General features: G+C 41.6%; 1 protein-coding gene across 4 annotated transcripts in view; it reads right to left on the bottom strand.

Moving 5' to 3' along the window:
• ADK (adenosine kinase) overlaps window positions 1–15,722 on the bottom strand; it is a 266,402-nt gene that overhangs the window by 213,226 nt on the left and 37,454 nt on the right. The window contains exon 1 of one of the 4 annotated variants that reach the window (XM_088474987.1): window positions 9,895–10,036. The exons of the other annotated variants lie outside the window; for them this stretch is intronic. Coding sequence (XP_088331113.1) covers window positions 9,895–9,908 — 14 coding nt within the window. The 5' untranslated portion in view covers window positions 9,909–10,036. Of the gene's footprint in view, window positions 1–9,894; window positions 10,037–15,722 lie in introns of those variants that run through there. 4 annotated transcript variants of the gene reach the window in all.

Genomic DNA, 15,722 nt, shown 5'->3' with positions numbered 1-15,722 from the left:
CAAAAGCTAATTAGTGGAAGGACTCGTCAGAATAATTTAGATGCATGTTTAACAGCTTCAGCCTAAGTACACAGACAAGTTCCCATGGTTGGCAGCTGTATAGTAAACTCAGCATCATGTATGTGTTTTTTTAAATTGACATCAAACCAATTAATAGAGAGCACTGAGTTTGCTCCTCTTTTCCCAGTCTGGTTTATGTTCATCGCTACATACAGATAACTAAAGATAATGGAAACCGCAACAAACTGTACATACAGTCAGGTCCATAAATATTGGGACATTGAAAGAATTTTCATATTTTGGCCTCTATTCACCACCACAATGGCTTTGAAATGAAACAAACAAGATGTGCTTTAACTGCAGACTTTCAGATTTAATTTGAGGGTAATTACATCCAAATCAGGTGAACGGTGTAGGAATTACAATGGTTTCTATATGTGCCTCCCACTTTTTAAGGGGCCAAAAGTAATGGGACAAACTAAACAATCCTAAATCTAACTTTCACTTTTTAATACTTTGTTGCAAATCATTTGCAGGCAATTACAGCCTGAAGTCTGGAACGCATAGACATCACCAGACCCTGGGTTTCATCCCTGGTGATGCTCTGCCAGGCCTCTACTGCAAATGTCTTCAGTTCCTGCTTGTTCTTGGGGCATTTTCCCTTCAGTTTTGTCTTCATCAAGTGAAATGCATGCTCAATCGGATTCAGGTCAGGGGATTGACTTGGCCATTGCATAACATTCCACTTTTTAGCCTTAAAAAACTATTTGGTTGCTTTTCCAGTATGCTTCGGGTCATTGTCCATCTGCACTGTGAAGCGTCGTCCAATGAGTTCTGAAGCATTTGACTGAATATGAGCATATAATATTGCCTGAAACACTTCAGAATTCTGCTGCTTTTGTCAGCAGTCACATCATCAATAAATACAAGGGAACCAGTTCCATTGGCAGCCATACATGCCCACGCCATGACACTACCACCACCATGCTTCACTGATGAGGTGGTATGTTATGGAACATGAGCAGTTCCTTTCCTTCTCCATACTCTTCTCTTCCCATCACTCTGGTACAAGTTGATCTTTGTCTCATCTGTCCATAGGATGTTGTTCCAGAACTGTAATGGCTTTTTTTAGATGTTGTTTGGCAAACTCTAATCTGGTCTTCCTGTTTTTGAGGCTCACCAATGGTTTACATCTTGTGGTGAACCCTCTATATTCACTCTTGTGAAGTCTTCTCTTGATTGTTGACTTTGACACATATACACCTACCTCCTGGAGAGTGTTCTTGACTTGGCCAACTGTTGTGAAGGGGTTTTTCTTCACCAGGGAAATAATTCTTCTGTCATCCACCACAGTTGTTTTCCGTGGTCGTCCGGTGTTGCTGAGCTCTCCGATGCGTTCTTTCTTTTTAAGAACGTTCCAAACAGTTGATCTGGCCACACCTAATGTTTTTGCTATCTCTCTGACGGGTTTGTTTTGATTTTTCAGCCTAATGATGGCTTGCTTCACTGATAGTGACAGCTCTTTGGATCTCATATTGAGAGTCGACAGCAACTGATTCCAAATGCAAATGTCACACCTAGAATCAACTCCAGACCTTTTACCTGCTCAATTGATAATGAAATAACGAAGGAATAGCCCACACCTGTCCATGAAATAGCTTTTGAGTTGATAGTCCCATTACTTTTGGCCCCTTAAAAAGTGGGAGGAACATATAGGAACCGTTGTAATTCCTACACCATTCACCTGATTTGGATGTAATTACCCTGAAATTAAATCTGAAAGTCTGCAGTTAAATCACATCTTGTTTGTTTCATTTCAAAGCCATTGTGGTGATGAATAGAGGCCAAAATATGAAAATTCTGTCAATGTCCCAATATTTATGCACCTGACTGTAGATGATAGAACACTATGAATTTACAGAAAAGCAGCAATTACCTTTGGTACAGACTCTACAATTGTCTGCAACCTGCTAGATAGATGCAGTGCCATTCTGCCACCGAAAAACTCAGTGGATTGGTGTTTTGTAAATAGTCATAGAAGACACCATCCCAGGTGCTGCTCCAGAATCATAAACTGGGTACATACCTAAAAGATATATATGCAAATCGACTGATCTGCAGATGATTGTTGTTCATACACACTGAACAATCATCTGGCAGCCGGTCCCCCTCCCCGCGGCCTTCGCTGATCGCCCGTACACACAGCACAATGGACAGATATATCTGCAGATATATTGGGCACAGCCGATGCAAAATGTCTGAACGACGTAGTTCCCAGACATATCACTGGTACACAGTGGTCGACAGGCACACAATATATTGGCCGATCAATTGATCGGCCAATATATCTGCCAGTGTATACCTAGCATTACAGATGAGAATGGCCTACAGTAGGTCTCTCCCATCAGAGATCCATGACAATGTCACCTTTGCCAGCCGAAACAACAACAAGTTAAAAAGTCTTAATACCCTCTGAAAAGGGAAGGCTAACTCAATTTTATTAATTAAAAAATGACTGCTTTACAAAATCACTTTCCGCAGCAGCAAAACAGAAGTAAATCAGTGCGGAAGAAATGTGCTCTCGCCAAACTGAAATGCACATCAAAGACTATAGCAAGGATTTATATGTTGGCTTCCCCCAATTTCTGAATTGTACAAGACTGAAGGAACAAAAAGGAAACACGCAGCACAAACACAGTTGAAGTTTAGGGCACAAACTTACATGTAGTATACCCACCACAAAAACATTCAAGTGTATATTCAAAGAGAATAGAAGCACTTGCCATGCCACCCTGATGGAAAAAGAATCATTTTGATCCACTATGCATTTTATGCAGCATATACCTCTTATAGTGACTTAAGTCTCCTATTCTAGCCAAAGTACCCAAAATACTGGGCAAGTGGGCTTACCCAGCATATATCGCGCTGAAGGAGATAAAAGTGTGGTGAGCATAATAACTAGTCCCCTATTAGCATTCACTGCTGGTGACACAAGCTTAGACCACTGCATTACATAAGTTACAATACACAGAACAAGGGAACATTTAAACTACCATATCTCTCCATCCTTGCAACTAGCAATGCTGAGATCATTCCTCAGTTTGAAACTGCGTAATTACTGCCTAGTGATCAATTATTTAACCAGTCAATAAACCGCCTACACTACAGAGATCATTATGAAGTCCAGGGATGAGGGAGGTTTGCTTCTATACGGGTTTAAACTCAGACAGTGCTCTCTTTCAAATGATGTGGCCCCTTACATGTAAATCACCTATGATAACCAAACTATATCGCCATGCACTGCAGAAATACTTACGATGGGTACACATGGACAGATATATTGGCCGAAGAATTGAGTGGCCAATATATCAGTTACCCGTCGGCCTGTGTGTACCAGCGATATGTCTGTGAATGACGTCGTTCACAAACATATAGCGACGGCTTTGCTCACAGCCGTTGGCAGATATCTGTCCATCAGGCAGTGTGTACGGTCGGTCGGTGCAGCAGAGGCCACGGGGAGGGGGGCGGGACAAGCCCTCCCGGCTAGCGGTACCCGCAGCCAGAGACAGATGGTCGTTCAGTGTGTATGAAGGACCATCATCTGCAGATATATCTGTTCGTGTGTACCCAGCTTTACAGAGCCAAGGAATGGGGAAGGGTAAAAAATGGGCCCAATTTCCCTCATTAGGCATTGTTTGCAACAATGTGCCCTGTTAGCAATTATTGTCTGTCAATCAAAAGATAATAAACACACTATACAGAAAGTGTTAACAAGTACAGAGATGACCCCATTCTGGCCACAATAAACTCAGAGGTGCCCTTAATGCGTTAAGTGGTCTACTTTTCAAGATGGAAACTTACATGTTTTTTGTGGTCTCTTAAACTTGATTAAAGCAGAAGAAAGTATTTTTTGATGGTGTTCATTAGAAAGAATTAAAAAAAAAAAAAAAAAAAAAACAAACACACGCACACACACTTGCCTCGAGTCGCCATCTTACAATACTAAATAAAAACCCACAAACAATACTATTTTAACCATTTTGTGTATATTTTATAGGCAATGTCAGGAGAAAAAAAAAAGCACAAGCTACTACTGCCATTTTCTGCTAAATTCAAAAATCACCTGACAAACATACAAAAAACAACTACATTTTTGAGGGTACTGCATTTAAAAAACATAAGACTGATATTAATGTTAGACGATGACCAGCTTGTAAACAACATAAATAGGCTCAGCACAGGTGTGAGAATAGCCCTAGCGGCGAAGGGATTAATAAATACGCAGGTTGCTTACTGAAGAAAACTATAGAAAACATAACACCCACCAACCAACCCTCCCTGTAATTTCCCCATTTGTTAATAATTTCCACAGGTTATGTCAGACAGAACAGAAAACAAACCATATTTCTTTTCCACACTGACATTTCCTTTGACTTTCTATGTAAACGACTAGACTGCATGGGAAGACGTAGGAAAATAAATGACACGATTGATCAGGGAAACATGAATCTTCTCATTCTAGTGTAACGAACGCACATTTTTGTGCGGTGCGTTTTCTTGCAAGTATATAGTACCAGCTATTAGCAATGTAGATATAAATACAATACCTACAGCATAAGACTGAAAAGCTTAGCTTATATAAAAAGGAAAAGTTTTTCTTTACTATGGATATTTTCTTGGAAATTCCACTGTATAGCCTAGAAAAACCTGTTTAACATAATACAATGAGATCTATGGTAATTTACTGTATTTTCTTACTCTGAGCTATTTTATACTTTTCTCATACTTCAGTTTTTCTTCGCTCCATGAAAAATATGAAATAGGAGTGTGAACCCATAAAGCTTAAGGAGAGAAAACAAATTTCTCTGCAAAAATGGAGACTCAGCTTGGACAAAGCAGTAGCTTTTAAAAGTGTTATTTGTTTGAAATCATTATAATTGTGATTTTGCACTGCATGATTTTTTGTTAGAAGGTAAATACAGTTTCTATGTCATAAGGAATTTTTGAGTTACTAATATAATTTAACATTTTCTGACGCAGCCTTACCTGAAATCATGTGTACTGTTTTATGTCCCCGCAAGGACTAAATGGAACAGTTTTCAGATGTTCTGATACAGCATTTCATTTAAAAACAACACTCCCGGGCAGCAATCACAGGAAGCAGCATCGCATATTTCAATAAAGAAGAAAAAAAAATGCAGGCAGAAAACAGATGGCGAAACTAACTCACAATCTACTCCTTACAGCAGTGGGATCACACACAACTTATCAGCACAAAAAGAGCAATGCCTGTGCAGAGCCTTTCCAAAACAACTTATTACAATGTAGCACATTTGGTCAGACCAGTAGTTCCCAAATTGGGTGCCGCTGGGCACTTGCAGGGGTGCCATGTGTTGATAATCCAGGACTAAATAATATTATTTATGGTCAAAACCAGTGCTGGTGGCGCCAATCATAAACTAGGTTTACAAACAGAAGCACAACCATGTCTACCACCAAACAAGTGAACCTAAGGATGACCGGTAAGCACAATTTACTTCATTTAATATTTTTTTCTGAATGTCAACAAACTTTTGACCTAGGGGTGGCGGGAAAAAAAAAAATAAAATAAAAAATGCTGATACTCTAGAGAGCCATGAATCAAGAAAGTTAGGGAGCCACTGGGTTAGACTATGCCGGCGGTTCTCAACTGGGGGACAACAAGCTTGTGAGGAAGGAGACAGCCAAGAAGAGTATGTCCAGCTAGGCTATGTAATGCACAAGGAGTGGATGGGAATTAGTTATGGATCAAATACTGCAAGAACGTCTAAGTCATTGCAAATTGATTCTATTTGACAGCCAGGTATCCAATCAAATTGCCTACTGCAGAGGTTCCCAAACTCGGTCCTCAAGGTACCCCAAAAGCCCAGGTTTTGAAAATAACCATACTTGGGCACAGGAGACTTAAATAGTACTTCAGTCTTTTGATTTAAGAATCTGTGCTCAAACATGGATATCCTTAAAACCTGGACCATTAGGGTGCCCTGAGGAACAAGTTTGGTGACATCTGGCCTAATGTAATGTCCAGTGATTTTGAGGGTGAAAGGCCAAGCTGCCGGTATCTGTAGCTTTGTTATTCGGTGCTGATTTGTTTGCAGATCACTGGAAAAGAATCAGAATGGTTACTTGTGTGCTAATACAGTGATTGTCTGGCAATGTAGCTTCTATTACATACAATTTGCAACTCACCAATACTTTAGTGGGGGGAAAAAAAAAAAAAAAAAAAAAAAAAAGGGCAGCATGTACTCGTCTGTTTAATTCTTCCTCTTGGCTGGATTAAAATCTAGATCTGTTTTGTAGTTACTAAGGTTGCAAATCTAAATGGTCCTCAAACATGCTATTCACATTTATGCTTTGTTTGGAGTACTTATTTGCATGTTCTACCTAAATATAATATGAATTACCATCAAGGATCTGAGAGTACCCACTAATATGTGGAGAAACTAGAATTATGTATACATGCAGCGTTTTTAGAATTTACCCACAACACATGTGCAAAGATGGACAGTGGGCCTGATTCAGAGCCGCTCGTAAGCGGCCGCTCGTTCGCTCCGAGCGATGTTCGCACAACTGCGCATGCATATGGGTCGTAATGCGCATGCGCCAACCAGTCATTGGGTCGGAAATCGAGCGCTCGCAAAATAGCGAGTGCCTGCTAATTTCAGTGACAGGATGAGGTGTTTGTGGGTGGTAACAGGGGAAGGTGCTTGAAAACGGGGAGTGGAGACCCGAACGCAGGCTTGCCAAACGGTCAAAACGGGCGTTTTAAGGGTGTGCATAATTAACAAAGCAGCGTCATCGACCACGTCACTTGGTTGTCTCTTAGCCTGAACTGTTCGCATGATTGCAGTAGGAAAATCAAACCACAAGCACTGCGAGCAGTTCAGACGCCGTTCGATGTACTCGATTAATCTAATAAATAGCGGAGATGATGTAGTATGCGAGCGGCCAGGGGGCGTCTTTACAAAATAGCGAGCGCATGTTTCGTTCGCTCGCTCAGACAGAGGCGTCAACAGACCGCAAAGAGCGAGCGCTCAATTTAAATAGCCAGCCCCTTTTTCTGAACGAGCGCGCACAAATAGCATCCGGCTCTGAATCCGGCTCAGTGTGCTATGGGAATCATTTTATATATACAGTATAATAAGTAAACCACAAAATCTGCACCCAGTTCAGGTAGGTTTCTGGCCAGCTGATTATATAAGAGCACACAACTCAAAATAATATGCTTCTTCACAAGGGGAAATAACCATGACATCAAATTTTAACATGCAAACAAACAAAAAACTAACACCAGTGGGACCCTGTGAATATTCCGACCGCGGGGAATCCGGCCTCAGAATCCCGAAGGTTAGTAGCGGGGTTGGGGGGAGGGTTACGGTTAGGCACTAGGGTGTGGGGTGGGGGAGGTTGGGGTCAGGCACTTGGGAGGGAGGGTTACAGTAGGGAGGTGGGGTTAGAATACTGACTGACAAGTGTCGGTATTCTATCGGGATGCAGACATCGGGATTCTGACTGCTGGTATCCTAGCGCATCATCCCGTACCCATCCCACACCAGAGACAGCATGGCTGCAACATTTAATTTTGTATTTTTTTATTCTCAAGATTCAGATTTCAATTCCATTAAGGAAATTAATCAAACCAATACAGATGTCCAAATGATGACATAACAAGCTTTCACCTCATTAGCCAAAGGAAAAGTATATAAAAAAGGTGCCTACACACTAAGACCAGGGGTCAGGGAACTCTTTTACCCCAAAATATATTTAGATACGACGTTACACCCTTGATTTGAAAGGAAGGAAATCATATAGTAGTGCACCCCATATAATGCCCCTGTAGTAGTGCCCCCATATAATGCCCCTGTAGTAGTGCCCCCATAGTTATGCCCCTCTAGTAGTGCCCCCATTTAGTGCCCCCATATAATGCCCCTGTAGTGCCGCTTGTACTAAAAAAAAACCCCAACTTACCTTAATCCCCGCTCCTGCATTCGCCGCCGTCCTGTCCGCCTGGCTGCTCCTCAGAACTATGGGAGAGACATCATGACGTCTCTCCCATAGTGTGCATGGAGAGAGGCGGAAGCTCGAGTTCAGAAGAGAACTCCAGCCTCCGGCTAAAGCGGCACTTCAGGGAAGGAGCTGGGCGCCCGCTGGTAATAACATCTCAGCGGGCGTATGGCTTAGAGCAGTGTTGGCTAACCTTGACACTCCAGCTGTTGTGGAACTATATATCCCAGCATGCCCTGCCACAGTTTTAGCATGTCCTAATAGCAAAACTGTAGCAGTGCATGCTGGGTTATGTAGTTCCATAACAGCTGGAGTGTCAAGGTTAACCAACACTGGCTTAGAGCCTCCCTGCGGCACAGCCGGGCATGAATATGAATCATTCTATATTATAAACTTATTCATATGCATGCCCGGCTGTCCGTCCATTACCCCCAGGAATTTAATTTTTACCCCATGTGGGGTAATTTACCCTTGTTCCCTGACCACTGCCCTAGACTGTGTACACGATGCGATATCGTGAGGATTCCCTTGAACTCTCCCTAGCAGCGCCAAGGCTCTCCAGGACAAGATATGGTGCTAAAAAAAGGTGTCCAATCTGACTAAAGCTCAATCTGCACAAAATCATGTATGAGATTGGCAAATCTTGCCTGCAGTAGGCAAGATCTGAAGATGAGATGTATGACACACATGTACGAGCATCGGCATCATGAGTGGACACGAACGATTTGGACATATTTTACATGATTGTCATTCCAATGCGTCGAAATCGGGCGAATCGTGTAAAATATCGTCTAGTGTGTTCAACTGTGTACGCACCTTTATGTAATCAGAGAAATTTAGGATAAACTTCAGATAAATATTTTAAATAATACAGCTTCACAGCTAATGCAGCAATAAAATCTGCACTTTACTAAAATATGGACGAGGTCACAACCCCTGGTTTCTTTTTATAATGATACTTAGAAAGTCAGATATTGAACATACTGTGATTTTGATAAAGAAATTAAAAAAAAAATTTGTCACTTGAAAGCCATTGACTGAACTCTTTCCTGGCACACAATGCAGCCTATTTCATAACATATGTCAAGTGGTCAATTCTATCAACTCTATTGTGCTAGCAGAGTGCAGTGTCCTTCAAGAGAACAGGCCACAAGTGCACTATGTAACTGTGTCAGTGAATAAGTCAATTGGGCCAAGTAAATTGGAAACTAGCCCAGAAATAAATTAGCACTCCAGCAAAGCACTCCCTCAGTTTTACATTGTCACATATGGCGCTAAAGGCCATTAAAATGGCTTCAAAATGTCACAGGCACCGAGACGGATAAAGCTAGAGGATGGGGTTTGCCTGATGTCACAGAAGTTTAACATTTTACATTGTGCAACATTTAGCAAATTGCAAATATTGACAAATGCCAGAGTCCACTTTCCCTGAACACATGCTGGACAAATGTCATTTCAGATTCTGGGAATTCCAACAGGTGCATATGTACTACAGACATCCCTTTCACCCCAGAAGGGTTTTTTTCGTTGTCCTTTTAAAAATTATTTTTGGATTAGTATTAAACCGACCCTGCAAAATAATGCAGCATACTAATAAATTCTGCTTTTCTGTTGAAGCATATCCATATTCATTTTAAGCATGAGCTGTATAATAAGGTTAAAAATTAATCTAATGTTCACGCTCTCCTCTAGTTTCATGCAGACAAAAAAAAAAAGCTATTGCACAACATATGCATGACAGCAGGAGGTAATAGGAATGCAGCATGGATGAGCAAAAGTTGTACACATCAGCAGAGATTGCATGACATGCTATAGCCAGCCTGAAGACAGGTAAAGGGAAGGGGAGGTTACCTTAGAGCCGGCATGTTGTCACAGAGCGCGCCACTGATGGTGAGTACTGGGAGGCAGGCGGCTGGCACTGGGCAGTAACACTACTACTACCAGTCACTATACTGTCTGTCTAGCAGCAGCGTGCTTCCAGGCGAGCAGATGTATGATTTCACCATGAACCGGAAGCTCCGCCCCTCTCTGCACTGATTGGCTAAGGCGCGCCTAGACAATCAGAACGCATCTGGCCACCCCGCTGCCAGCCAGGCGCTGCCTTCCCCACACACACACCCGCTGCTGCTCTCACTGACAGCTGCTGGCCTGCGATAACAACACGTGTGCCCGGGAGCTGCTGGGCAGCCAATAGCCCACTGCTGTGTATGTATATTATTGCTGGGGGGAAAACAGTAACCAAATAAAAGCAGCAAATTAAATTGAATCAAGTGTGAAAATTTGCGTGATACTCTTTTCATACCAGTACACTGGGCCTGATTCAGCAGCGTTTGCAGATGCAACCAGTGTACGCAGATCGCATGATTGTTCACCAGTGCGCATGCGTAAAAGCCGCGCTGCGATTACGGACGCACAGAGCAATCCTTCGCAGAGTAAGTGACAGGCTGTGAGCATTTGGGGGTGATGACGGGGTATTGGTCATAAAAAAAGGAAGGAGTGTCAGCTTGAATGCCGTTGCATGGGTGTGCATAAATTAGCCACTGCGATTGCATACGCCCTTTGAGTACTCACTGCGTGCAACGCGACTTGCAGTTTCTGTGGATGGTCAGACCTGGTGTAAATTGTGCATGAGGGCCGATGAGAGTCTACGGTACTGGTGTATATGCCGCAGTGCAACGTAGTGCGCATGTGAGAAAGCAGCAGTTTGAGTCTCTATGCCCGCTGCCATTTGGCAAGCATTAGCATACATTCGCAGCCGAGTTCCATAAGGATTTGCTGCTGCATACGCAATAGTGATCCTTGTTGAATCAGGCCCCCTGTACACAGTCATAGGATTTGCAAATCGATAATGATAGCAATCTCTTCCCATACCCAAATACAGGTTAAGACTTGCCAGGCTCTAATTACTTTCTCGAGAAGTGTTTTGCAATTTACCATGTAGTTTATCATAGTAATATGCACACTGTACGATTAGGTACATCAGTCCCTGCATCTGAAGAACCTACAAAATAAATTTATACTACAGGCACAGAAACACACCTGGACCATTTTTACATGAAGGAACAAAACTGCCAGTAAATAATTTGAAATATCCCATTTTATAGTCCACAGCATCACAATGTACAGTATGCAGGGCCTTTTGAGATCTAAGAAACAAATTGGTATTAAAATAAATTACCATCATGGCAATATAACAAATATAATTCAGCACCAACACATCTTACAATCTACTGTAAGAATTATTATATTTCAGAAGCAAAACACAAATACAGTCATTTAAATGAGGATTCACCTGCTTGGTGGATTGAAGCAAACTTCATTCCAGTCTCGCTGATGTCTACATGTAAGCCCTGCTACAGTATTTGCATAATTCTGTCACTAGCATCCAAGCACCCCTATACATTTATTTGCTCCATACACACTACTGTAGTAATGCAAACAGCATGTTGCCATATTTGCGAGTTTGCTGCATCGCAAAAACAAACTAGTGTAACTATACTGAAATATTAAATACATAGCAGCCAAATTACAGAACAGAGGCCCTGATTCAGAGCCGGACACTTTGAAAGAGCGCTGGCTCTGAATCAGGGCTTTTTTTTTTTTTTTGGAGCGGCCAGGATGATGGTCGTGATGGTCAAGACCATCGGGCTTGCGACAAGACCCTTGTGGTAGGGTCTTGTGGCCGCAAGCCCCAGAGAGCTTCTGGCTCTAATAGAGCCGGAAGCTCTCCCACTGACATCACTGTGAAGCCACCCCCCTGCCACACCTACAAAATGGGGCAAGCTGTCGATCAACATCGACAGCCGCCCCTTTGGTAGTAAGCCACGGAGCGAGTGCTTTTTGCGCTCGCTTCGGGGCTCACGCGTGCGCACTGGGCCACCATCGATCCGCTTGCGAGCGGGTCTGAATCAGGCCCAGAGCACATAGCAGCACATGGGGTTAAACCAGAGCTTGTGGGGAGCACAAAGGCCACATGGTTACATGTAGTAAGATAGGTACCAAAAAGAGCTCACAGTTTCCTGCCCCTACCAATACATGATTGGGACTCTATACACAGCAGGCTGCTATTTTTTTCTCCTTTTGCAGATCATGAATCTCACTTATGGAATGGCACATAAGAAAGAACTGGACATCTGCCCGAGTTTTGTTGCCTTCATATGTATTCATTTGATCACTGCTTTACGTTGTGTTTAAAAAGGTGCAGAACATAAAATGTGGCAATACAATAAGATTCTTAAGCAAAAATATTCTCTTCACTACTATTAGAGATATCTAAAGGTGTGTACACACACACAACGATATAAGTAAAACGATTTTCGTTCAGTTTTTCCCTTGAAAAAGTGAATGAAAATCGTTTTACAAAGTAGTTGGTTTTACTTTCCATAATAAACGATTTTCTGTATGTTGAAGGAAAAATGTTGCAACTTCTATTGAAAATCGTTCAGTTGGCTAGTCTGACTGAACTACAAATAGACAAACGTGAACACGCATGAACGATAATCGTTCGTTTATCGTTTTACACTGAACGATTTTTTGAACGATAATAACGTTGTTATAGTTAAATCATTTAATAAATCGTTGTGTGTGTACACACCTTTACTAATAAACCATCCTCTTTCTGCACATACCACTTTCAGACAAATTCAATTAGGGCAGTTATCTTAACAGAGGTGATAAAGGGAGGTAGCCTTGGGCTTTATCACCTGAGGCTATTCAATAAGCCTCCCTTTTTGTACCTGAACCCCTTTTCACCGGGCGTTAAAAAGGAGTGTTAAGAGCAGTTAACGGCTGTCAACTCAGAGTCCGTGATAAGTTCACAGACCTATGCATTACGTGGGTCTTTACACCCGTTAACTACAGCTATCAGAGATTTCATTTAGAGTCTCAGGAGACCCAAAAACAAATCTCCAATAAAAGCTGGAGATCAAATAGCCAGGGCTTACAGCTTGACCCGGGGTCTCGGCTATGTGTGAACAGACCCGACCCAGGTCCGCGACCCTGCTTGGTACCAGGATTGTTCCCGGGACTGAACCAGGTTTTTATACCAAATTATGAGCCCAAAAAAGCATCTACTTCCAATGCTTCACACTGAATGCCAGGGCAGACACAGGTTCAGTGTGAACGGGGTTGACCCAGGAATTTCCCAGGTCCAAGGTGTAGTGTGAATGGGGGTCCCTAGCTGAGACAAGGGTTTAAGCCAGGGATGGGCAATAAGCAGCCCCTGCAGCTCTTGTTGGACTAAGTAGCAAAACTGGCAGGGCATGTTGGGATGTGTAGTTCTACAACAGCTGGGGGGATGCTTATTGACCACCCCTAGTTTAAGCAGTGTTCAAAACCTGGGTCAGAGCAAGGATCATGTCTGAAAGGGATATGATTCAAACATAGAATGCATATTGTTTTGTTTTTTTTACATGTTTTTAAACCAATTTGCATTAATTTATGGAGAAAAATTTTTAAAAAAAAACTAAAAAAAAAAAGTCTTTTAATAATATCCCTTTCAGACATAGGGGCAGATGTACTAAGCCTTGGAGAGTTATAAAGTGGAGAGTGAAACTACCAAACAATCAGCTCCTGACATTTTTCAAGTATAGCCTGTAACATGACAGTTAGGAGCTGAGTGGCTTGTACTTTACGTCTCTCCAGTTTATCACTCTCTAAGGCTTAGTACAACTCCTCCTTAGTGAGATTCCTGGGTTTTTGCCGGGAAAAAAAAATAATGTGTGTAAAAGCTCCTAAATACAACTTTTGTATTATAAATTACATTTAACTTTTTTCCACTAGAGGGAGATTGTTTCAATGAATTTCAATAGTTGTATAAAAATCTGTACATTTTCACATCATATTTATTTATTTATTACCAGTTATTTATATAGCGCACACATATTCCGCAGCGCTTTACAGAGAATATTTGGCCATTCACATCTGTCCCTGCCCCAATGGAGCTTACACTCTATATTCCCTATAACATGTGCACACACATACACACTAGGGGTAATTTTGTTGGGAGCCAATTAACCTGCCAGTATATGTTTGGAGTGTGGGAGGAAACCGGAGTACCCGGAGGAAACCCACGCAAGCACAGGGAGAATATACAAACTCCACACAGTTAGGGCCGAGGTGGGAGTTGAACCCACGACCTCAGTGCTGTGAGGCAGTAATGCTAACCATTACAGCATCTGTGCAGCAAATACAGTTATTGACTAGCCACTTTAAGCTGCTAAACACAATGTAATCACCACGAGAAAGTCAGAATCACTTTTATTAGATTATGGAAGTATTGCCTCTCATTCCTAAAGAGACTATGGACCAAATGTAATAGAGTGCGGGATTCTGAAACTGCAGAGATTTTGGTGCGTTAGCAGTCAAATTTAAAGTGGCAATATTTAATAAAGCAAACTTATTACATTTGGTTCTATGCCTATATCAATTAAACCATACTTATATAACTGCCTAAATCACATACAATCCATGACCACTTTATTAGCTACACCTTTCTAGTATTGGGTAGGACCCCCTCCCCCTCTTTGCACCCAAAACAGCCTGATTTGTGTTGTGGTATGGATTCAGCAAGGGGTTGGAAACATTCCTTAGAGATTGTATTTCATGTTGACATGATGGCATCATGCCGTTAATGTAGATTTGTTGCCTGCACATTCATGCTGCAAATCTCGCATTGACTCCTTGTCATGTTCGTAGAACCATCACTTAAGACATATGCTTTATGTTACAGCTGGAAGTAGCCATAAGAAGATAGGCAAGACTGTGGCCATAAAAAGATGCACATGGTCAGCAACAATACAGAGGCAGAATGTGTTTTTTTAAATAGACATTTGTTTGAAACCAAGTAGAAACCTAGACCAACAAGCAGGAATGTCTAATAAGTTGGGCCATGGATGAATGTATGTTCAGTATTGGTGCATACACACGATCAGATTTTTTCTTCAGATATGGACGATAACTATTTTAAAATCGTTCAGTCGTTCATATCTGATGGAAAATCGTTCATAATATCTGACATGCCTGAACGATGGACGATCAACGATGCGCGTTCCCGTTTGTCAGATAACGATATCTGACATCTGATGGGTTTGCAGTCAGATTTGGACGATTCCATTCATTTTAATGCAGTCAAAAATCGTTCAATCGTTCAAATCGTTCAAAACTTTGGTCAAATCGTCCAATCGTTCATCTGACAAATCTGACAAGTCTGACAAATCTGACCGTGTGTACGCTCCATATGAATGCAAAATAAAAAATATACATATATATGACATACTATTTTACTTAGGATAAATCTTAATTGTATACATTTTATACATACCCTGAAACGTATATATTCATTGGCCACTTTATTAGATAAACCTTCACGTAAATCCAATTTTAAATTACGGCAGAAACTGAATGCATAACTGCATATAGACATGGTCAAGAGGTTCAACTGTTGTTCAAATTCAAAGAGAATGGGAAGAAACATGGTGTAAATTACTATGACTGATTGTTTATGCCAGTATTTCAAACACTGCTGATCTTCTGATATTTTCACACAATCAGTCTCTTTAATTTATAGAGAAACATCCCATGAGCAGCAGTTCTTTGGTTGAAAATTCCTTGTTAATGAGAGGGGCCAGAGGAGAATGACCAGCTGACAGAAATGAGACAGTATTTTAAATTACCAGGTG

Source organism: Taudactylus pleione, unplaced genomic scaffold (genome assembly GCF_031769625.1).
Source record: "Taudactylus pleione unplaced genomic scaffold, aTauple2 ptg000157l, whole genome shotgun sequence".
Taxonomy (NCBI): domain Eukaryota; kingdom Metazoa; phylum Chordata; class Amphibia; order Anura; family Myobatrachidae; genus Taudactylus; species Taudactylus pleione.
The sequence above is the reverse complement of the archived record's forward strand: the minus strand, read 5'-3'. Positions and strand labels throughout refer to the sequence as shown.